The sequence below is a fragment of the Rana temporaria genome, chromosome 5 (genome assembly GCF_905171775.1).
Source record: "Rana temporaria chromosome 5, aRanTem1.1, whole genome shotgun sequence".
NCBI classification, from domain to species: Eukaryota; Metazoa; Chordata; class Amphibia; order Anura; family Ranidae; genus Rana; species Rana temporaria.
The window spans coordinates 426517124-426543059 of NC_053493.1; the positions used below are offsets into that span (position 1 = coordinate 426517124).

General features: G+C 50.8%; 1 protein-coding gene across 2 annotated transcripts in view; it reads right to left on the reverse strand.

Annotated features, from left to right (window-relative positions):
* KCNH2 (potassium voltage-gated channel subfamily H member 2) overlaps window positions 1–25936 on the reverse strand; it is a 294893-nt gene that overhangs the window by 17970 nt on the left and 250987 nt on the right. For both annotated transcript variants that reach the window (XM_040355386.1, XM_040355384.1), the window contains exons 6-10: window positions 25026–25451; window positions 15167–15569; window positions 11932–12131; window positions 8159–8411; window positions 2113–2306 (exon numbers count right to left, since the gene is read on the reverse strand). In XM_040355386.1, coding sequence (XP_040211320.1) covers window positions 2113–2306; window positions 8159–8411; window positions 11932–12131; window positions 15167–15569; window positions 25026–25451 — 1476 coding nt within the window. The remainder of the gene's footprint in view (window positions 1–2112; window positions 2307–8158; window positions 8412–11931; window positions 12132–15166; window positions 15570–25025; window positions 25452–25936) is intronic.

A 25936-nucleotide genomic window follows, 5' to 3' on the forward strand; every position in this document is an offset into this window, starting at 1 on the left:
GAGCAATGCCAATAACAGAGACCCCCGTACTGCCTGACACCAGAGAGCACTGCCAATAACAAAGACCCCCGTACTGCCTAACACCAGAGAGCAATGCCAATAACAGAGACCCCCGTACTGCCTGACACCAGAGAGCACTGCCAATAACAGAGACCCCCGTACTGCCTGATACCAGAGAGCACTGCCAATAACAGAGACCCCCGTACTGCCTGACACCAGAGAGCACTGCCAATAACAAAGACCCCCGTACTGCCTGACACCAGAGAGCACTGCCAATAACAGGGACCCCCGTACTGCCTGATACCAGAGAGCACTGCCAATAACAGAGACCCCCGTACTGCCTAACACCAGAGAGCAATGCCAATAACAGAGACCCCCGTACTGCCTGATACCAGAGAGCAATGCCAATAACAGAGACCCCCGTACTGCCTGATACCAGAGAGCACTGCCAATAACAGAGACCCCCGTACTGCCTGACACCAGAGAGCACTGCCAATAACAGAGACCCCCATACTGCCTGACACCAGAGAGCACTGCCAATAACAGAGACCCCCGTACTGTCTGACACCATAGAGCACTGCCAATAACAGAGACCCCCGTACTGCCTGATACCAGAGAGCACTGCCAATAACAGAGACCCCCGTACTGTCTGACACCATAGAGCACTGCCAATAACAGAGACCCCCGTACTGCCTGACACCAGAGAGCACTGCCAATAACAGAGACCCCCGTACTGCCTGATACCAGAGAGCACTGCCAAAAACAGAGACCCCCATACTGCTTGATACCAGAGAGCACTGCCAATAACAGAGACCCCCGTACTGCCTGACACCTGAGAGCAATGCCAATAACAGAGACCCCCGTACTGCCTGACACCTGAGAGCAATGCCAATAACAGAGACCCCCGTACTGCCTGACACCAGAGAGCACTGCCAATAACAGAGACCCCCGTACTGCCTGACACCAGAGAGCAATGCCAATAACAGAGACCCCCGTACTGCCTGATACCAGAGAGCACTGCCAATAACAGAGACCCCCGTACTGCCTGACCCCTGAGAGCACTGCCAATAACAGAGACCCCCGTACTGCCTGACACCAGAGAGCACTGCCAATAACAGAGACCCCCGTACTGCCTGACCCCTGAGAGCACTGCCAATAACAGAGACCCCCGTACTGCCTGATACCAGAGAGCACTGCCAATAACAGAGACCCCCGTACTGCCTGATACCAGAGAGCACTGCCAATAACAGAGACCCCCGTACTGCCTGACACCAGAGAGCACTGCCAATAACAGAGACCCCCGTACTGCCTGATACCAGAGAGCACTGCCAATAACAGAAACCCTCGTACTGCCTGACACCAGAGAGCACTGCCAATAACAGGGACCCCCGTACTGCCTGATACCAGAGAGCACTGCCAATAACAGAGACCCCCGTACTGCCTAACACCAGAGAGCAATGCCAATAACAGAGACCCCCGTACTGCCTGACACCAGAGAGCACTGCCAATAACAAAGACCCCCGTACTGCCTAACACCAGAGAGCAATGCCAATAACAGAGACCCCCGTACTGCCTGACACCAGAGAGCACTGCCAATAACAAAGACCCCCGTACTGCCTGACACCAGAGAGCACTGCCAATAACAGAGACCCCCGTACTGCCTGACACCAGAGAGCACTGCCAATAACAGAGACCCCCGTACTGCCTGATACCAGAGAGCACTGCCAATAACAGAGACCCCTGTACTGCCTGACACCAGAGAGCAATGCCAATAACAGAGACCCCCGTACTGCCTGATACCAGAGAGCACTGCCAATAACAGAGACCCCCGTACTGCCTGACACCAGAGAGCAATGCCAATAACAGAGACCCCCGTACTGCCTGATACCAGAGAGCACTGCCAATAACAGAGACCCCCGTACTGCCTGACCCCTGAGAGCACTGCCAATAACAGAGACCCCCATACTGCCTGATACCTGAGAGCCCTGCCGAAAACAGAGACCCCCGTACTGCCTGACACCAGAGAGCACTGCCAATAACAGAGACCCCCGTACTGCCTGACACTAGAGAGCCCTTCCACAGAGAACAACAGAGAATCCCCGGCACACTCACATCTCGGAGGTTGAAGGTGATTTCCAGGCTGGACCAGAAATAGTCGGAGAATTCTGGGTACATGTCCAGGACCTCCAGCAGGTCCTCGCGGTGAATCTTGTGCAGGTCGCAGTAGGTCAGGGCGCGGACGTCGGCGTTGGACTTCCCAGGCCGGGCGTAGAGATTGATGGGCTCCCCGAATATGTCATTCTTACCTGCAACCAATCAGAGAAGATCGGTTATTAAGTTAAGCTGAATTTTTTTTTTACCTGTTTGTGAGAGTTTTTTCCAAAATTTCCACATTTATATCATTTTATGACACTGGACTCACGAAGAAACGGTATTCAGGTTTAATCACGTACAGCAAAAACGTTCAGTGAATACCGCATAAAACGAAAGTTAAAGTCAATTCACAAAAGGAAATAAATATATGCCTGCGGTAATTACGTTTATTGGTCCTGGCATGTGATAATTTAGGAACCGGCAGCCGTTGGTGTCCCTAACAACCAGTAAACAACATGGTTGTTAAGGAGCAGGCGGCCACCACATACTTAACCAATAAGTCATCCGCTGCTAGCAGGGTTCCCCACTGACAACTGAATGTAAACAAAAGAGTTGCCGGCATTTCAAAATTGCGGGGGGGACGGGCCCCCCCAGTCCATTCCAGGCCCTTATCCCAGCAGGCAGCTTGGGGGGGACGGGGACAAAAAGTGAGCACCCCTCCCCTCCTGAACCATACCAGGCCAAATGCCTTCAACATGCACCTTGTCCCCATGTTGATGAGGACAAGGGCCTCTTCCACACAACCCTGGCAAGTAGTTGTGGGGGGTCTGCAGATGGGGGGGGAGGGGCTTATTGGTATCTGGAAGCCCCCTTTAACAAGGGGGCCCCCAAATCCTGGATCTCCCATGTGAATAAGCAAGAGGTACGTAGTAGTACCCCTACTCATTCACCAAAAAAGTGTTTAAAAAAACAGTAAAAAGCACAATAACAATGGGGTAGATTCAGCAAGCAATTACGCCTGCGTATCCATAGATACGCAGCGTAATTGCTAAGTAGCGCCGGCGTATCTATCTACTTTCTGTATTCAGAAAGCTCGATACGCCGACTGTAGCCTACGATACAACTGGCATAAGTCTCTTATGCCGTCGTATCTTAGGCTGCATTCTGCCGCTGGCCGCTAGGTGGCGCACCCGTAGTTGTCAGCGTAGAGTATGCAAATTGCATACTTACGCCGATTCACAAACGTACGTGCGGCCGGCGCTCGTTTTTTACGTCGTTTGCATACGTCGTTTTCGCCGTAAGGCTGCTCCTGCTAATAGAAGGTGCAGCCAATGGTAAGTATGGACGTCGTTCCCGCGTCGCGATTTTCAAATTTTGCATCGTTTGCATAACTCGTTCGTGAATGGTGCTGGACGCCATTTACGTTCACGTCGAAGCCAATGACATCCTTGCGACGTCATTTACCGCAATGCAGGTCGGGAAATTTTCCCGACGGAGCATGCGCAGTACGTTCGGCGCGGGAACGCGCCTAATTTAAATGATCCACGCCCCCTACGGGATCATTTAAATTACGCGCGCTTACGCCGGCCCCTTTTACGATACCCCGCCGCAAATTACGGAGCAAATGCTTCGTGAATGCAGCGTAGCTCCAGTAATTTACGGAGGCATAGCGTAAAAACAATACGCTGCGCCGCCGTATCAGTGCGCGCCCCTACCTGAATCTGGGCCATTTTTGACAAGTCCTTTATTAAAGTAGATCCAACGTTAACTACGATGAACGCCGGCCGCCGACCTGAAAAAGAAAAATCTCCAGACGAAGGCCCTGGCCGAACGATAGCTCCGCCTTCCTCCTGCGGCAAAATTAATTAAGGAGCAGGGTCACCTGGTGACATAACCAGATAACCCCCGCCCCCCCCCCCTTGTGACATCATCAACTGGGGCGTGCTGGGTTGATGACATGACAAGGGAGAGGGGTCATCAGGTGGCCCACCTCTTAGATTATTTAGCAGCGGGAGGAGGCGGGACTGTAATTCTGGGTTCATCGCAAATGACGTTGGAATCTTTTTGTTATGTTGCGTTTTTACTTTCTTTTTAACACTTTTTTGGTCGCAGGGAGGTGACGGGATCTGGGGGTCCCCTTGTTCCTTGCAGATTCCGATGAGCCCTCCGCCTGCAGACACCCACAACCACCGGCCAGGGTTGTGGAGAAGAGCCGCCCCCCCCCCCATATTGCGGGCATCTGGGCTGGTATGGTTCAGGATGGGGGGGGGGGCTTGTTCAGTTAAGGGTCTGGTATGTATTTTGGGGGGGGGGGGGACCCCATGTTGTTTTCTAAAAAAAAAAAACATGTGGGAGGGGCCACACTGTTTTAATCCGCAATTTTGAAATGCTGGCAATTCTTTTCTTTACATTGAGCTGTCAGCAGGGAACCCCGCTGACAGCTGATGACTCATCTGTCGTTAGGGACACAGCAAAAACACATGACCCCCTTGTGGAAACATAACTGTTCCCCATATGGGGCTGATTGTTATTTACCCCAAAAAAATCGTGCCTAAAGCCAATAATTTTAAGTACTGGCAGCTTGGGGGGGACGGGGACAAAAAGTGAGCATCCCTCCCCTCCTGAACCATACCAGGCCAAATGCCTTCAAGATGCACCTTGTCCCCATGTTGATGAGGACAAGGGCCTCTTCCACACAACCCTGGCAAGTAGTTGTGGGGGGTCTGCAGATGGGGGGGGGGGCTTATTGGTATCTGGAAGCCCCCTTTAATAAGGGGGCCCCCAAATCCTGGCTCTCCCATGTGTATAAGCAAGAGGTACGTAGTAGTACCCCTACTCATTCACCAAAAAAGTGGTAAAAAAACAGTAAAAAGCACAATAACATTTTTGACAAGTCCTTTATTAAAAAAAAAAAAAATTGTCCCCCCCCCCCCCCCCCGATGTAGATCCAACGTTAACTACGATGAACGCCGGCCGCCGACCTGAATAAAAAAAAATCTCCAGACGAAGGCCCTGGATAGCTCCGCCGTCCTCCTGCAGCAACCTCTGTGACGGAGATTATTTAGCAGCGGGAGGAGGCGGGACTGTAATTCGGGGTTCATCGCAAATGACGTTGGAATATTTTTGTTATGTTGCGTTTTTACTTTCTTTTTAACACTTTTTTGGTGAATGCTCCATACTCATTCGCAGGGAGGGGGGCAGGATCTGGGGGACCCCTTGTTCCTTGCAGATTCCGATGAGCCCTCCGCCTGCAGACACCCACAACCACCGGCCAGGGTTGTAGAGAAGAGGCCCCCCCATATTGCAGGTATCTGGGCTGGTATGGTTCAGGATGGGGGGGGGGCTTGTTCAGGTAAGGGTCTGGTATGTATTTTGGGGAGGGGGGAGAACCCCATGTTGTTTTCTAAAAAAAATAAAATAAATGTGGGAGGGGCCACACTGTTTTAATCCGCAATTTTGAAATGCTGGCAATTCTTTTCTTTACATTGAGCTGTCAGCAGGGAACCCCGCTGACAGCTGATGACTCATCTGTCGTTGGGGACACAGCAAAAACACATGAGCCCCTTTGTGGAAACATAACTGTTCCCTATATGGGGCTGATTGTTATTTACCCAAAAAAAAAATTGTGCATAAAGCCAACAATTTTATGGACTTGTACAAGATTCCAGAAAAGTACTGGGGGGGGGGGGGGGTAGGTACGTACTGCTCACCATATAAAATCCTCAGAAAGGATTATTAAATTCTCCAACACAGAGAATAATCCAGCTAACATACAGACCTTCCCAACGCATTTCACTCAATTAGGAGCTTAATCATAGGTACAACCCCATGATTAAGCTCCTGAGTGAAATGCGTTGGGAGGGTCTGTATGGATTCGTCTCTGTGTTGGAGAATTCAATAATCCTTTCTGAGGATTTTATATGGTGAGATGTTCCCCAGTACATTTTTCGGAACCTTGCCAGAACCGTGATAGTGGCCGATGACTATAGGACCCCGCTCCCGGTGCTGGCGGTAGCCTAGAGATCCATTCCCGGAGTAGAGTATCCTCTGTAGTCCTATGCTAGGGTGACACATTTCTGTCACCATGTGCCGTGCCGAGGACACAATGAAGTCTCCATCCAGCTGGGGTGACACTTTACACTCCCTTACAGGACATCAAAGCCCAAGAACATAAATGTCACCTCCTGACCTTAGGTGTGGTGGCCCTCTTCTCACCTTGTGATCCTGCCAGTAGCCCACTTCCTGTCCTAGGGTGACAACGCTCACTCACCACTCTACTATGGGGAGGAGCAGTGTTGTCACCCTAGGACAGGAAGTGGGCTACTGGCAGGATCACAAGGTGAGAATAGGGCCACCACACCTAAGGTCAGGAGATGACATTTATGTTCTTGGGCTTTGATGTCCTGTAAGGGAGTGGAAAGTGTCTCCCCAGCTGGATGGAGACTTCATTGTGTCCTCGGCACGGCACATGGTGATAGGAATGTGTCACCGGCACACTGAAAGGCCATCTAAGGGAGTTTCTTATTTAGTGACGTTTGAGGGCCACACAGGGTCCCCAACATTTGTAGAAGGACTTGACACATTTTATCTTCTCCGTGTATTTATGGAAAGGGTGACACCATTACTATGACCACAACCCCCACCGTGACCTGTACAGAGGACGGCTGGGACTTCTTAGGCCCCGTACACACGACCAAACATGTATGCTGAAACTGGTCCGCGGGCCAGTTTCAGCATACATGTTCGGTCGTGTGTAGGCGCGAGCGGGCCGAATTCCAGCAAACATTTGCCCGCCGGGCCTTTTCCCAGCAGACAAATATTCCTGGACGTGTTTTAAAACCGTCCGCTGGAATCCTGCCCGCTCGGACATGTACGGTCGTCAGTACAGACCTACCGTACATGTCCGAGCGCCCGCTGTCCCTCGCATGCGTCGAATGACTTTGACGCATGCGTGGAAGCCTTTAAATGGCAGGCCCGCCCACGTCGCCGCGTCATCATCGCGGCGACGACGCGGACACGCCCCGCCTATTGTTTACGCGCGGACTTCTGTACGATGGTTAGTACAGCCATCGTACAGAAGCCCTCTGGCAGACATGTACGGTGAAAACGGTCCGACGGACCGGTTTCATCGTACATGTTTGCTCGTTAGTACCCGGCCTAATTCTACCCTCCTCACCACAGACATGGTAAGTAGTCAAGTCCCCCACAACGGCACCGGGTGACTCTGCCATTCTTCCTGGGCGAGGTTCTGCCATGGCACAGTCGTAAAATAGTCGTAAAATAAGGGCTGACTGGACAATATAGAGAGGGGTTAGAGGAGAGGACAGAGGAGAGGACAATATAGAGAGAGGACAGAGGAGAGGACAATATAGAGAGGGGACAGAGGAGAGGACAATATAGGAGAGAGGACAGAGGAGAGGACAATATAGAGAGGGGACAGAGGAGAGGACAGAGGAGAGGACAATATAGAGAGGGGACAGGGGAGAGGACAATATAGGAGAGAGGACAGAGGAGAGGACAATATAGAGAGGGGACAGAGGAGAGGACAATATAGAGAGAGGACAGAGGAGAGGACAATATAGAGAGGGGACAGAGGAGAGGACAGAGGAGAGGACAATATAGAGAGGGGACAGGGGAGAGGACAATATAGAGAAGGGACAGAGGAGAGAAGAGGACAATATAGAGAGGGGACAGAGGAAAGAAGAGGACAATATAGGGACAGGGCAGAGGAGAGGACAGGACAGAGGAGAGGACAATATAGAGAGAGCACAGAGGAAATAAGAGAACAATATAGAGAGAGGACAGAGGAGAGAAGAGGACAATATAGAGAGAGGACAGAGGAGAAGAGGGCAATATAGAGAGGGGACAGAGAAAAGAAGAGGACAATATAGAGAGGGGACAGAGGAGAGGACAATATAGAGAGGGGACAGATGAGAGGACAACATAGAGAGGGGACAGAGAAAAGAAGAGGACAATATAGAGAGGGGACAGAGAAAAGAAGAGGACAATATAGAGAGGGGTCGTAAAATAAGGGCTGACTGGACGCAAGAACGTTCTTCATTACCTAATATAGCGACCACGACGTCACCGCGCAGGATTTCGATGGATCCACGGGACAGGAAGTAGAGAGCAGTGAGCACATCGCCCGCATGCACCAACGTGTCACCCGGAGGAGCGTGAGTGGTTTTGAATTTCATGGCCAGCGCCCGCAGGCAGCCCTTGGTGGCCCCTTTGAAGGGCTTACAGTTCTGCAGAAGACTCCGATTGAGGTGAAGACAAATATCAGCTTGAAGGCATTCTGGGAACCCTTTCAAAACCTGAAGAGAAACAGAGGAAAGGCTAAGTGACCCCTAAAGAGTGATGAGAGGGGAGAGGAGAGGACAGCAAAGGGTGGAAGGCAGGAGAGGAGAGAGAAATATAGAGAGGGGACAGAGGAAAGAAGAGGACAATATAGAGAGAGGACAGAGGAAAGAAGAGGACAATATAGAGAGGGGACAGAGGAGAGGACAATATAGAGAGGGGACAGAGGAGAGGACAATATAGAGAGGGGACAGAGGAAAGAAGAGGACAATATAGAGAGGGGACAGAGGGAAGAAGAGGACAATATAGAGAGAGGACAGAGGAAAGAAGAGGACAATATAGAGAGGGGACAGAGGAGAGGACAATATAGAGAGGGGACAGAGGAGAGGACAATATAGAGAGGGGACAGAGGAAAGAAGAGGACAATATAGAGAGGGGACAGAGGGAAGAAGAGGACAATATAGAGAGGGGACAGAGGAGAGGACACTATAGAGAGGGGACAGAGGAGAGGACAATATAGAGAGAGGATAGAGGAGAGGACAATATAGAGAGAGGACAGAGGAAAGAAGAGGACAATATAGAGAGGGGACAGAGGAGAGAAGAGGACAATATAGAGAGAGGACAGAGGAGAGAAGAGGACAATATAGAGAGAGGACAGAGGAGAGGACAATATAGAGAGGGGACAGAGGAGAGGACAATATAGAGAGAGGACAGAGGAAAGAAGAGGACAATATAGAGAGAGGACAGAGGAAAGAAGAGGACAATATAGAGAGGGGACAGAGGAGAGGACAATATAGAGAGAGGATAGAGGAGAGGACAATATAGAGAGGGGACAGAGGAGAGGACAATATAGAGAGGGGACAGAGGAGAGTACAATATAGAGAGGGGACAGAGGAAAGAAGAGGACAATATAGAGAGGGGACAGAGGAGAGAAGAGGACAATATAGAGAGGGGACAGAGGGAAGGACAATATAGAGAGAGGACAGAGGAGAGGACAATAAAGAGAGAGGACAGAGGAAAGAAGAGGACAATATAGAGAGGGGACAGAGGAAAGAAGAGGACAATATAGAGAGGGGACAGAGGAAAGAAGAGAACAATATAGAGAGGGGACAGAGGAGAGAAGAGCACAATATAGAGAGGGGACAGAGGAGAGGACAATATAGAGAGGGGACAGAGGAGAGGGGACAGAGGAGAGAAGAGGACAATATAGAGAGGGGGCAGAGGAGAGGACAATATAGAGAGAGGACAGAGGACAATAAAGAGAGAGGACAGAGGAGAGGACAATATAGAGAGGGGACAGAGGAAAGAAGAGGACAATATAGAGAGGGGACAGAGGAAAGAAGAGGACAATATGGAGAGAGGACAGAGGAAAGAAGAGGACAATATAGAGAGGGGACAGAGGAGAGGACAATATAGAGAGGGGACAGAGGAGAGGACAATATAGAGAGGGGACAGAGGAGAGGGGACAGAGAAAAGAAGAGGACAATATAGAGAGAGGACAGAGGAGAGGACAATATAGAGAGAGGAGAGAGGAGAGGACAATATAGAGAGGGGACAGAGGAGAGGACAATATAGAGAGGGGACAGAGAAAAGAAGAGGACAATATAGAGAGGGGACAGAGAAAAGAAGAGGACAATATAGAGAGGGGACAGAGGAGAGGACAGTATAGAGAGGGCAGAGGAGAGGACAGCAAAGGGTGGAGGGCAGGAGAGGACAGAGGAGAGGACAATATAGCGAGAGGACAGAGGAGAGGACAGCAAAGGGTGGAGGGCAGGAGAGGAGAGGACAATATATAGAGAGGGGGGATAGTGGAGAGGATATAAAAGACAAAAAAGAAAAATTCGCCCTTGGGACTTTGAGTGAGGTGAGCACTATGGAGCCAATAAAATATATATATATATACTGTAATTACTCCTGTTATTTTATTGGCTCCATAGTGCTCACCTCACTCAAAGTCCCAAGGGCGAATTTTTCTTTTTTGACGCTAAATGCAGGGATGGAGGTGTGTCTCTGGTGACACCAGACCTTTATCTATTTTTCTCAGGATATAAAAGAGAACATTGGACGGGAAAAAATGTCAGGAAGAAGAGAATGGTAGAGTTGAGACAAAGAGGGAGTGCTACTGAAGAGATCACAGAGGATGGAGATAAGGAGGAGATGATAATAAGGTGAAGACAGTAATATGGAGGAGAGGATGATAATGAGAAGACAGTACAGTGATGAGATGGTTGTAGCAGAGTGGAGGGCAGCAAAGGATGGTGGAGGACAGTGGAGGGCGGTGGAGGAGAGTGGAGGGCGGTGGAGGAGAGTGGAGGGCGGTGGAGGACAGTGGAGGGCGGTGGAGGAGAGTGGAGGGCGGTGGAGGGTAGAGGACGGTGGAGGATGTTGGAGGATGGTGGAGGACATTGGAGGGTGGTGGAGGGCGGTGGAGGGTGGTGGAGAGTGGTGGAGGGCGGTGGTGGACGGTGGAGGGCGGTGGAGGATGGTGGAGGGCGGTGGAGAACGGTGGAGGGCGGTGGAGAGGGGTGGTGGACGGTGGAGGGCGGTGGAGAGGGGTGGGGGACAGTGGAGGGCGGTGGAGAGGGGTGGTAGACGGTGGAGGGCGGTGGAGGACATTGGAGGGTGGTGGAGGGCGGTGGAGAGTGGAGGAGGGTAGAAGGCGGTGGAGGGTGGTGGAGGGCAGTGGTAGACGGTGGAGGGCGGTGAAGGACGTTGGAAGATGGTGGAGGGCGGTGGAGGACGGTGGACAGGGGTGGTGGACGGTGGAGGATGGTGGAGTGGGGTGGTAGACGGTGGAGGGCGGTGGAGGACATTGGAGGGTGGTGGAGGGCGGTGGAGGGCGGTGGAGAGTGGAGGAGGGTAGAAGGCGGTGGAGGGTGGTGGAGGGCAGTGGTAGACGGTGGAGGGCGGTGAAGGACGTTGGAAGATGGTGGAGGGCGGTGGAGGACGGTGGAGAGGGGTGCTGGACAGTGGAGGGCGGTGGAGGATGGTGGAGTGGGGTGGAGGACGGTGGAGAGGGGTGGTGGGAGGTGGAGGATGGTGGAGTGGGGTGGAGGACGGTGGAGAGGGGTGGTGGACGGTGGAGGATGGCGGAGGGCGGTGGAGGGCAGTGGAGGATGGTGGAGTGGGGTGGTGGACGGTGGAGGGCGGTGGAGGATGGTGGACGGTGGAGGGTGGTGGAGGATGGTGGAGTGGGGTGGTGGACGGTGGAGGGCGGTGGAGGATGGTGGAGTGGGGTGGTGGACGGTGGAGGGCGGTGGAGAGGGGTGGTGGACGGTGGAGGATGGTGGACGGTGGAGGGTGGTGGAGGATGGTGGAGTGGGGTGGTGGACGGTGGAGGGCGGTGGAGGATGGTGGAGTGGGGTGGTGGACGGTGGAGGACGGTGGAGAGGGGTGGTGGACGCTGGAGGGCGGTGGAGGATGGTGGAGTGGGGTGGTGGAGGGCGGTGGAGGACGTCGGGGTCACAGAGATTCCTGGTAAGGACAGGAGGTGAGATACAATGGTTGTCAGGGGTTGTCAGAGATGGATGGACTCACCGCGTTCATGTCAATGCCGTTGGTGTATGACCAGGCGTGTTGGAAATACTCCTCCAGTCGCTGGCGTAGGGGGTTGGGAATCTGGTGGAATCGGATGAACTCTCGGACCCGCAGCATCTGTGTGTGGTACCTGGCGGTGCCGGAGTACAACCTCTGGATGATCGCGGACACATTCCCGAAAATGCTGGCGTACATCAACGCTGGAGAAGAGGAAAGGAGAGACAATGTTACATTTACTCCATTATAGATACCGCAATGTGCATCTTCTGAACAAACATCTGTCCCTGGGGGGGTGGAGCGAAGGGTGGAGTCTGGGAACAGGAACACGGCACCGTCACCTTTTACAGGATGACTGTCTGTGATGCCGCATCACCAAAGGAAGCGCGCCTGCACTGATAGTAACCAGATTGGTGGCTGCAGGGTAACACAGACAGTTCTTATTGCAGATGGCAGAATCCATCCCCGGGGGAAGTTCCTTCTATAAGGAGACGGGAGAAGATTTGTTGCTCCTTTTTTGTCGGGATGATCTGCAGATAACTGGAAAACGGCGTTGGCTGCTCTTCCTCTGAATGTCCTGTAGATGGCAGTGTGACACAAATTTCCAGACGCGCCCTCATCCAGAACTTTGTTGCTAAATGTATCTTTACAGAGACAAAGTCATGTGATCGCCGATTCGGTTCAGGAGCGGTGATCAGCATGTAGACATCCCAGATCGTGGGAACCCCCCCCTTGCGATCCCCGTCACTTCCAATGACACCCCCCGATCGCCGCGCAATTTTGCCACGGACGACGAATCGTGGAAAAATCAAGTAAAAAAAGAATGGCGGTACGCCTGTCACCCAAAAGAAGTTCTTTTCGATTCTGTTTAAGCGTTTTTTTTTTTACGGCGAATCATCAGGTGACAAACGCAACAAAATCACACTGCGATCGGGGGTGCCATCGGAAGTGACGGGGATTGCAAGGGCATCCTGCGATTTGCAGGAAGAATCGCTGTGATTCCGTTCGAGATTCGGGACGCCGCGACGTGAACGGAGCTTTGTCTGTTTATAAACAAAGTCATGTGATCACCAATTCAGTGCCGGTGTTCTGTCGAAAACATCCAACTCGTCAAAATCTCCAATTACGTCACTTTTTTCGGTGACTCTCCAGCAGCAGATTCCGAAGACTTGGCTCTACTGCCCATGCGCGTGCGCGACAGAATAACAGAAACCCCGTTGGATCTTCCAATCACTGCAGTGCGCATGCGCAAGGTACGTCACGACATCGACTCATCGAGTTCTCCAACAGCTGCCAGTGCACATGAGCAAGGTGTCGGGGCGCATGCGCAAGCGCGCATAGGCAGTAAAGCCAATTCGCCAAAATCTGCCACTGGAAATACACCAAAAGGTACGTGATTGAGATTTCGACGTGTCGGCTGTTTCGACAGAACACCGGCATGGGCGATCACATGACATGTGCAAATCGTTTCTGTCTAATTCTTTTCTTTAACTAATTTCGCAAAAACGTAAATTTAAAAATTCGTAAAATTTGAAACTTCGTAAATTTGTAAATTCGTAAATTAAAAAAATTGTAAATTAGTAAATTAGAAAATTCGTAAATTTGAAACTGTGAATTTGTGAATTCGTAAATTTGTAATTTTGAAAATTCGTAAATTTGTAAATTAGTAAATTTGTAAATTAATAAATTTGAAGATTACAAATTTACTAATCTTCAAATTTACGAATTTTCAAATTTACGAATTTTCAAATTTACGAATTTTCAAATTTACAAAATTATAAATTTTCAAATTTACAAATTTTCTAATTTACTAATTTTTTGATTTACGAATTTTCAAATTTAGTAAATTTGAAAATTCGTCAATTTGAAAATTAGAAATTATAATTAACTAATAATAACTTAACTATTACTAATTTTTAAATGATAGGTATTGGAATTTCCTTTCACATTTGGCTGTTAGAGAACGTAACGAATATGAATTTATCCAAAGTTACGAATCATCTGAAATAACGAATATGGGGCCAGATTTAGATAGGTTAGCAGATCTTTAGATCCGCGTAACCTATCTGATTTACGATCCGCCGGCGCAAGTTTTTGAGGCAAGTGCTGTATTCAGAAAGCACTTGGCTCTAAATTTGCGGCGGCGTATGGTAAATCCCCCAGCGGAATTCAAATTCCGTGGCTAGGGGGCGTGTTGAATTTAAATCAGGCGCGCCCCCGTGCCGAACGAACTGCGCATGCGCCGTCCGTCAAATTTCCCAGCGTGCATTGCTCCAAATGACGTCGCAAGGACGTCATTGGTTTCGTCGTGAGCGTAACTTACGTCCAGCCCTTTTCTGAATCGATTTATGCAAACAACGTAAATTTTCAAAACTCGGCGCGGGAGCGACGGCCATACTTAACATAGGATACGCCGCATATAGCAGGGGTAACTTTACGACGGAAAAAGCCAAGCGCAAACGACGTAAAAAAAATGCGCCGGGCGGTCGTTCGTTTCTGAATCGGCGGAAATCTTCATTTGCATATTCGTCGCGTAAAAAAAACGAAACGCCACCTAGCGGCCAGCGTGAGATTGCAGCCTAAGATCCGATGGTGTAAGTCACTTACACCTGGCGGATCTTAGGGAGATCTATGCGGAACCTGATTCTATGAATCAGTCGCATAGTTACGACCGGCGGAACTCAGAGATACGACGGCGTATCTTCTTTCTGAATCCGGGCCACGGTGTCTAAATGAATGGAGCGGAACAAATTAATAATAAATAGTAATAATAAAACGTTTTTATTTGTTTTTTATTATTATTAATCAGTTAGGTTCCATTTGTTTAGACGCCGTATTCGTTATTTCGGATGATTCGTAACTTCAGAAAAATTCGTATTCGTTACGTTCTCTAACGGCCCAATTTGAAAGGAAATTCCGATACCTAGAATGTAATAGTTGTTATTATTAGTTAGTTATTATTTAGAATTTTTGAATTTTCCTTTCTTATCTTTGGATTTTCGGAATTTTTAAATCTCCGATATTTGGATTTTCACAATTCCAAATTTTGAGTTTTCTGATTTTCGAACTCCAAATTTCCAAATTTATGATTTTACAAATTCTGAATTTTTGAATTCCAAATTGACGAATTTTGGAAAAAAAACAAAAAACTATTTTTTTGGCAGCGCATCACCATGACGGTATCTGATGGAGCTACTTACATCCGATCACCATGACGGTATATGATGGAGCTACTTACATCCGATCAGCATGACGCATATGGAGAAGATCTTCTCGGAGTTGGTGTTGGGGGACACGTTCCCGAAGCCCACGCTGGTCAGACTACTGAAGGTGAAGTAGAGGGCGGTGACATACTTGTCGTTGATGGACGGCCCCGACTTCATGTTGCTGTTGTTGTACGGCTTCATGATCTGGGTGCCCAGCGAATAGAGCCAGCCGATCGATCGATATTCCTGGTCGTAGTGTTCCATGTGACCGATGGCGTACCAGATGCAGGCCAGCCAATGAGCGATGAGGGCGAAGGTGCACATGAGGAGGAAGAGGACGGCGGCTCCGTACTCCGAGTAGCGGTCTAACTTACGGGCCACCCGTACCAAGCGCAGGAGGCGGGCCGTCTTCAACAGGCCAATCAGAGTGGTGGTCTGGGGGGATACAAAACGAGATTTAGACACCAGAAAATTCTGCACCCGAGACGAGACGGAAAACACATCAGACGAGAGATAAGATTAACAAGAAGACGGAGAAGGCCACAAAGTCACACGAACACCACGGAGACTTGACACCGCCCCTCGCCGTCAGCCATATTGTCACTGCAGAGCCTTTTTATTGGTTGAGTTAATCATCAATGGCGCAATTGGGAAGGTTTTATGTATAAATAGGAGAGGATAAGGCATTGGGCGGACATAGAGAAGACTATCCCCCCCAGGACAGGAAGAGAAGACTATCCCCCCAGGAGAGGAGGAGAAGACTATCCTCCCCAGGACAGGAAGAGAAGACTATCCCTCCCAGGACAGGAAGAGAAGACTACCCCCCCAGGACAGGAAGAGAAGACTATCCCCCCCAGGACAGGAAGAGAAGACTATCCCCCCCAGGACTGGAAGAGAAGACTATCCCCCCCAGCACAGGAAGAGAAGACTATCCCCCCAGGACAGGAAGAGAAGACTATCCCCCCAGGACAGGAAGAGAAGACTATCCCCCCCAGGACTGGAAGAGAAGACTATCCCCCCCAGCACAGGAAGAGAAGACTATCCCCCCAGGACAGGAAGAGAAGACTATCCCCCCAGGACAGGAAGAGAAGACTATCCCCCCCAGGACAGGAAGAGAAGACTATCCCCCCAGGACAGGAAGAGAAGACTATCCCCCCAGGACAGGAAGAGAAGACTATCCCCCAGGACAGGAAGAGAAGACTATCCCCCCAGGAGAGGAGGAGAAGACTATCCTCCCCAGGACAGGAAGAGAAGACAATCCCTCCAGGACAGGAAGAGAAGACTATCCCCCCAGGACAGGAAGAGAAGACTATCCCTCCCAGGACAGGAAGAGAAGACTATCCCTCCCAGGACAGGAAGAGAAGACTATCCCCCCCAGGACAGGAAGAGAAGACTATCCCCCCAGGACAGGAAGAGAAGACAACCCCCCCCAGGACAGGAAAAGAAGACTATCCCCCCAGGACAAGAAGAGAAGACTATCCCTCCCAGGACAGGAAGAGAAGACTATCCCCCAGGACAGGAAGAGAAGACTATCACGCCAGAACAGGAAGAGAAGACTATACCCCCAGGAGAGGAGGAGAAGACTATCCCTCCAGGACAGGAAGAGAAGACTATCCCCCCAGGAGAGGAGGAGAAGACTATGCCCCCAGGACAGGAGGAGAAGACTATCCCCCCAGGACAGGAAGAGAAGACTATCCCCCCAGGACAGGAAGAGAAGACTATCCCCCCCAGGACAGGAAGAGAAGACTATCCCCCCAGGACAGGAAGAGAAGACTATCCCCCCAGAACAGGAAGAGAAGACTATACCCCCAGGACAGAAAGAGAAGACTATCCCCCCCAGGACAGGAAGAGAAGACAATCCCTCCAGGACAGGAAGAGAAGACTATCCCCCAGGACAGGAAGAGAAGACTATCCCTCCCAGGACAGGAAGAGAAGACTATCCCTCCCAGGACAGGAAGAGAAGACTATCCCTCCCAGGACAGGAAGAGAAGACTATCCCCCCCAGGACAGGAAGAGAAGACAACCCCCCCAGGACTGGAAAAGAAGACTATCCCCCCAGGACAAGAAGAGAAGATTATCCCTCCCAGGACAGGAAGAGAAGACTATCCCCCAGGACAGGAAGAGAAGACCATCACGCCAGAACAGGAAGAGAAGACTATCCCTCCCAGGACAGGAAGAGAAGACTATCCCTCCCAGGACAGGAAGAGAAGACCATCACGCCAGAACAGGAAGAGAAGACTATACCCCCAGGACAGGAAGAAAAGACAAACCCCCCCAGGACAGGAAGAGAAGACTATCCCCCCAGGACAGAAAGAGAAGACTATCCCCCCAGGACAGGAAGAAAAGACAAACCCCCCCAGGACAGGAAGAGAAGACTATCCCCCCAGGACAGAAAGAGAAGACTATCCCCCCAGGACAGGAAGAGTGTGATCAGTGTGGGGTGGTATCTGGGGGAGGTGTGATTATGGTGGAGGAATATGGGGGGTGTGATCAGGGTGGGGGGTATATTCAGAGTGGGAGGTATCTGGGGGTGTAATCAGAGTAGGAATCTGGGGGTGTAATCAAGGTGGGGGGTATCTGAGGGTGTAATCAGAGTAGGAATCTGGGGGTGTAATCAGGGTGGGGGTGTATCTGGGTGTGTGTATTCAGAGTGGGGGGTATTTGGGGGTGTAATCAGGGTGGGGGGTATCTGGGAGTGTAATCAAGGTGGGGGGTATCTGGGAATATAATCAGGGTGGGGGGTATCTGGGGGTGTAATCAGGGTGGGGGGGTATCTGGGGGGTGTAATCAGGGTGGGGGGGTATCTGGGGGTGTAATCAGGGTGGGGGGTATCTGGGAATATAATCAGGGTGGGGGGGGGGTATCTGGGGGTGTAATCAGGGTGGGGGGGTATCTGGGAATATAATCAGGGTGGGGGGTATCTGGGGGTGTAATCAGGGTGGGGGGTATCTGGGGGTGTAATCAGGGTGGGGGGGTATCTGGGGTTGTAATCAGGGTGGCGGGTATCTGGGAATATAATCAGGGTGGTGTGGGGGGATCTGGGGGTGTAATCAGGGTGGGGGGGTATCAGGGGGTGTAATCAGGCCCCCAGGACCGGCCCTATTGGGTTGTGATTGTCTCTGATCTCGGAGAAGCTCCCCTCCCCCATCGGGGGATCATTTAAAGGACTCGATCGGTTTATTATTATAAAGATGGCGTCTGTCATTCGGGGGGCGGAGATTCAGCAGAACACAGAATTGAAGGATGAAAAACGCACAGAAAGCAGTTTATACACATCGTCCCGCTGATAGTCCCGCCTCCTCTGTCTCCCCCAATCAGGAGGGAGACCCCGCCTTCATGCAGCTATGACATCAGTACTGCATCATATGTACATTGTAATGGGAATTGTTCACATAGATAACACCAGGGGGAGCCCTCGGGCCAGGCTGGTCCCCCGCATGATAACAATGTGTATAGACAATGAGGTCCCATCCAGGGGTGATATGAGGATCGATCGATCGCACTCAGTGACAGTGATACATTGTTACAACAACCAGAGACCGGAATCATCGGACACGAGACCCCCTCAGACAGACACTTTACCTCTCTCCGGCTCTTTGCACTTTCTTCGATCCTCTTCCTTAACTTGAAAGAAAGAAATTTTTGATTCAATCTCTGACTGATGAGTGTTCCAAGCGACAGACTGTTCTGCTGAGTCAAGGCTCACTCTCTGACCAAAGGGCATCCTAAGCGACAGACTGTTCTGCTGAGTCAAGGCTCACTCTCTGACCAATGGGCATCCCAAGCGACAGACTGTTCTGCTGAGTCAAGGCTCACTCTCTGACCAATGGGCATCCCAAGCGACAGACTGTTCTGCTGAGTCACGGCTCACTCTCTGACCAATGAGCATCCTAAGTGACAGATTGTTCTGCTCCACCCAGGCTCACTCTCTGACCAATGGGCATCCTAAGTGTCAGACTGTTCTGCTCCACCCAGGCTCACTCTCTGACCAATGGGCATCCTAAGTGACAGACTGTTCTGCTAAGTCAAGGCTCACTCTCTGACCAATGGGCATCCTAAGTGACAGACTGTTCTGCTGAGTCACGGCTCACTCTCTGACCAATGAGCATCCTAAGTGACAGATTGTTCTGCTCCACCCAGGCTCACTCTCTGACCAATGGGCATCCTAAGTGTCAGACTGTTCTGCTCCACCCAGGCTCACTCTCTGACCAATGGGCATCCTAAGTGACAGACTGTTCTGCTGAGTCAAGGCTCACTCTCTGACCAATGGGCATCCTAAGTGACAGATTGTTCTGCTCCACCCAGGCTCACTCTCTGACCAATGGGCATCCTAAGTGACAGATTATTCTGCTCCACCCTGGCTCACTCTCTGACCAATGGGCATCCCAAGTGACAGATTCTGCTCCCCTGGGTCACTCTCTGACCAATGGGCATCCTAAGTGGCAGATTGTTCTGCTCCACCCAGGCTCACTCTCTGACCAATGGGCATCCTAAAATACAGATTCTGCTCCCCTGGGTCACTCTCTGACCAATGGACATCCTAAGTGACAGACTGTCCTGCTCCCCAGGCTCACTCTCTGACCAATGGGCATCCTAAGTGACAGACTGTTCTGCTCCCAGACTCACTCTCTGACCAATCCCGGTATCCTGAAACCTCCCTCCCCATCCCCCGTCACACGCATGTTCAGTGTGGGAGCCGCAGGCTGAGGCTCTGTACAGTCAGAGAAGAGAAGCGGCAGCCATGGAGAGTGAAGAGCCAATCCAAAGCCAGGAGCAGCACACAGAGCGCCAGACAGGGAGGAGCCAACAGGGAGGAGCCAACCGGGAGGAGCCAACCGGGAAGAGCCATCAGGGAGGAGCCAACCGGGAGGAACCAACAGGGAGGAGCCAACCGGGAGGAGCCAACAGGGAGGAGCCAACCGGGAGGAGCCAACCGGGAGGAGCCAACAGGGAGGAGCCAACCGGGAGGAACCAACCGGGAGGAGCCAACCCAACAGTGTCAACAGTTCACACAGAGGCCACGCCCTCATTCATGACAGATGAGTGAGGAGTGATAGATGATGTCAGATGTCACTCATCCATCACCTCCCCCGACACATTTCACTCATCATGACATTTACTAATAAAGCAGAGAGAAGATTCCAAACACCAATCAGGAGACTGTGAGATCATCACCTGTCATATCTGACCACACCCCTCTCACTGTACCTGTAATATCTGACCACGCCCCTCTCATTGTACCTGTAATATCTGACCACGCCCCTCTCACTGTACCTGTAATACATGACCACACCCCTCTCACTGTACCTGTCATATCTGACCACACCCCTCCCACTGTACCTGTATTATCTGACCACACCCCTCTCGCTGTACCTGTAATATCTGACCACACCCCTCTCACTGTACCTGTAATATCTGACCACACCCGTCTTACTGTACCTGTAATATCTGACCACACCCCTCTCATTGTACCTGTATTATCTGACCACACCCCTCTCGCTGTACCTGTAATACATGACCACACCCCTCTCACTGTACCTGTCATATCTGACCACACCCCTCTCATTGTACCTGTATTATCTGACCACACCCCTCTCGCTGTACCTGTAATATCTGACCACACCCCTCTCACTGTACCTGTCATATCTGACCACACCCCTCCCACTGTACCTGTAATATGTGGCCACACCCCTCTCACTGTACCTGTAATATCTGACCACACCCCTCTCACTGTACCTGTAATATCTGACCACACCCCTCTCACTGTACCTGTCATATCTGACCACACCCCTCCCACTGTACCTGTCATATCTGACCACACCCCTCCCACTGTAGCTGTAATATCTGACCACGCCCCTCTCAATATACCTGTAATATCTGACCACACCCCTCTCACTGTACATGTCATATCTGACCACACCCCTCTCACTGTACTTGTAATATCTGACCACACCCCTCCCACTGTACCTGTAATATCTGACCACGCCCCTCTCAATGTACCTGTAATATCTGACCACACCCCTCTCACTGTACATGTCATATCTGACCACACCCCTCTCACTGTACTTGTAATATCTGACCACACCCCTCCCACTGTAGTTGTAATATCTGACCACACCCCTCTTACTGTACCTGTAATATCTGACCACACCCTCTCTCACTGTACCTGTAATATCTGACCACGCCCCTCTCGTACCTGTAACATCTGACCACACCCCTCTCACTGTACCTGTAATATCTGACCACACCCCTCTCATTGTACCTGTAATATCTGACTACACCCTCTCTCACTGTACCTGTAATATCTGACCACACCCCTCTCACTGTACCTGTAATATCTGACCACACCCCTCTCACTGTACCTGTCATATCTGACCACACCCCTCCCACTGTACCTGTCATATCTGACCACACCCCTCCCACTGTAGCTGTAATATCTGACCACGCCCCTCTCAATATACCTGTAATATCTGACCACACCCCTCTCACTGTACATGTCATATCTGACCACACCCCTCTCACTGTACTTGTAATATCTGACAACACCCATCTCATTGTACCTTTATTATCTGACCACACCCCTCCCACTGTACCTGTAATATCTGACCACGCCCCTCTCAATGTACCTGTAATATCTGACCACACCCCTCTCACTGTACATGTCATATCTGACCACACCCCTCTCACTGTACTTGTAATATCTGACCACACCTCTCCCACTGTAGTTGTAATATCTGACCACACCCCTCTTACTGTACCTGTAATATCTGACCACACCCTCTCTCACTGTACCTGTAATATCTGACCACGCCCCTCTCATTGTACCTGTAACATCTGACCACACCCCTCTCACTGTACCTGTAATATCTGACCACACCCCTCTCATTGTACCTGTAATATCTGACTACACCCTCTCTCACTGTACCTGTAATATCTGACCACACCCCTCTTACTGTACCTGTAATATCTGACCACACCCCTCCCACTGTACCTGTCATATCTGACCACGCCCCTCTCAATGTACCTGTCATATCTGACCACACCCCTCCCACTGTACCTGTCATATCTGACCACACCCCTCTCAATGTACCTGTAATATCTGACCACACCCCTCTCACTGTACCTGTCATATCTGGCCACACCCCTCTCACTGTACTTGTAATATCTGACCACACCCCTCCCATTGTAGCTGTAATATCTGACCACACCCCTCTTACTGTACCTGTAATATCTGACCACACCCCCTCTCACTGTACCTGTAATATCTGACCACGCCCCTCTCATTGTACCTGTAACATCTGACCACACCCCTCTCACTGTACCTGTAATATCTGACCACACCCCTCTTACTGTACTTGTAATATCTGACCACACCCCTCTCGCTGTACCTGTAATATCTGACCACACCCCTCTTACTGTACCTGTAATATCTGACCACACCCCCTCTCACTGTACCTGTAATATCTGACCACGCCCCTCTCATTGTACCTGTACCATCTGACCACACCCCTCTCACTGTACCTGTAATATCTGACCACACCCCTCTTACTGTACCTGTAATATCTGACCACACCCCTCTTACTGTACCTGTAATATCTGACCACACCCCTCTTACTGTACCTGTAATATCTGACCACACCCCTCCCACTGTAGTTGTAATATCTGACCACACCCCTCTTACTGTACCTGTAATATCTGACCACACCCTCTCTCACTGTACCTGTAATATCTGACCACGCCCCTCTCATTGTACCTGTAACATCTGACCACACCCCTCTCACTGTACCTGTAATATCTGACCACACCCCTCTCATTGTACCTGTAATATCTGACTACACCCTCTCTCACTGTACCTGTAATATCTGACCACACCCCTCTTACTGTACCTGTAATATCTGACCACACCCCTCCCACTGTACCTGTCATATCTGACCACGCCCCTCTCAATGTACCTGTCATATCTGACCACACCCCTCCCACTGTACCTGTCATATCTGACCACACCCCTCTCAATGTACCTGTAATATCTGACCACACCCCTCTCACTGTACCTGTCATTTCTGGCCACACCCCTCTCACTGTACTTGTAATATCTGACCACACCCCTCCCATTGCAGCTGTAATATCTGACCACACCCCTCTTACTGTACCTGTAATATCTGACCACACCCCCTCTCACTGTACCTGTAATATCTGACCACGCCCCTCTCATTGTACCTGTAACATCTGACCACACCCCTCTCACTGTACCTGTAATATCTGACCACACCCCTCTTACTGTACTTGTAATATCTGACCACACCCCTCTCGCTGTACCTGTAATATCTGACCACACCCCTCTTACTGTACCTGTAATATCTGACCACACCCCCTCTCACTGTACCTGTAATATCTGACCACGCCCCTCTCATTGTACCTGTACCATCTGACCACACCCCTCTCACTGTACCTGTAATATCTGACCACACCCCTCTTACTGTACCTGTAATATCTGACCACACCCCTCTTACTGTACCTGTAATATCTGACCACACCCCTCTTACTGTACCTGTAATATCTGACCACACCCCCTCTCACTGTACCTGTAATATCTGACCACACCCCCTCTCACCTGTCACTGTACCTGTAATATCTGACCACACCCCTCTCACTGTACCTGTAATATCTGACCACACCCCCTCTCACCTGTCACTGTACATGTAATATCTGACCACACCCCCTCTCACTGTACCTGTAATATCTGACCACACCCCCTCTCACCTGTCACTGTACCTGTAATATCTGACCACACCCCCTCTCACTGTACCTGTAATATCTGACCACGCCCCTCTCATTGTACCTGTAACATCTGACCACACCCCTCTCACTGTACCTGTAATATCTGACCACACCCCTCTTACTGTACCTGTAATATCTGACCACACCCCTCTTACTGTACCTGTAATATCTGACCACACCCCTCTTACTGTACCTGTAATATCTGACCACACCCCTCTTACTGTACCTGTAATATCTGACCACACCCCCTCTCACTGTACCTGTAATATCTGACCACACCCCCTCTCACCTGTCACTGTACCTGTAATATCTGACCACACCCCTCTCACTGTACCTGTAATATCTGACCACACCCCTCTCACCTGTCACTGTACCTGTAATATCTGACCACACCCCCTCTCACTGTACCTGTAATATCTGACCACACCCCCTCTCACCTGTCACTGTACCTGTAATATCTGACCACGCCCCTCTCATTGTACCTGTAACATCTGACCACACCCCTCTCACTGTACCTGTAATATCTGACCACACCCCTCTTACTGTACCTGTAATATCTGACCACACCCCTTTTGCTGTACCTGTAATATCTGACCACACCCCTCTCACTGTACCTGTAATATCTGACCACACCCCCTCTCACCTGTCACTGTACCTGTAATATCTGACCACACCCCTCTCACTGTACCTGTAATATCTGACCACACCCCCTCTCACCTGTCACTGTACCTGTAATATCTGACCACACCCCCTTACCGGTCCATTATGCAAATTTCAATACTTTCGGTATTGGAGAGCTCATCTGACCCTTAGTTTCTTCCCATTGGCTCACCACAGTGATTGGCCAGTAGTAGGGTGTCAGCACACACGGAAATTTGCATATTGGAGGCCTCCAGGGTGGACATTTGTCATTCTAACACTGACAGGTGACAGTTCTGTGACCCCCAACAGGAAGTGGGAAATATTCATCATAGGACAGCGTAGTGATAGGAGACAGGAAAGGGTGATCGGCCCCCCGTGTTGTGCGTCCTGCGCCAGGCCAAGACATTGAAAGGCAGTGGAGCAAGTGAACAGGGCAGCCGGTGACCACAAGGGGCCACGCGTGGTGCTTACCTCCTCGGTGCCGGAGCCAAAGATCAAGAGGTCGAAGGGTATGGCGGCCACCATGTCGATGAGGAACCAGCCTTTGAAGTAATGGATGGCGATCTTGCCCGGGTGGCTGACCACCTCCTCGTTGGTGTTGACGTAGGTGGTGCGGAAGTTGATGAGGATGTCGATGATGAACATGATGTCCACCATGAGGTCCACCACGCTCAGCGGGTTGCAGGAATAGCTGCAGTTCTCATTGGTCACGTCTTCCTGGTCGTTCAGGAGGAAGGCGGCCGAGTAGGGCGTGAAGATGGCCGTGTAGATGACCAGCAGGAGGATCAGCCAGTCCCAGACGGCTTTGAAGGGACTGTAGTGGAGGATGGTCCACTTGTGGATACGGGGGGCTTGCAGTTTGTACTCGGGAAGGACGTCTGCTCCCAGGGACAAAACCTGCGGGGGGGGAGAAGGAGGCAGATGGTTAGTATCACATACGGGCCGAGACAGATAAAGGGATGTGTTATGATGTCATAGTGAGGTTACAGAACAGACCATTCCATCCCAACGCTCTGCTGCCACAACTGGGTTATGATGTCATAGTGAGGTTACAGAACAGACCATTCCATCCCAACGCTCTGCTGCCACAACTGTGTTATGATGTCATAGTGAGCTTACAGAACAGACCATTCCATCCCAACGCTCTGCTGCCACAACTGTGTTATGATGATGTCATAGTGCGGTTACAGAACGGGCCACCCTTATGGGCTATAAGAAGCCAAACCCAGTTCACCACCCAATGGCCTCAACTGGCGACGCAAGATAATGAATGTGAAGGGAGGTGTCTAGGTGGGAGGAGTCAGAGAACTCACAGTGGGAGGGACTAATGAGGAAAGGTTCAGTGAGGGCCGAGTCACAGCACCAATTTTGTAAGGGCCGAG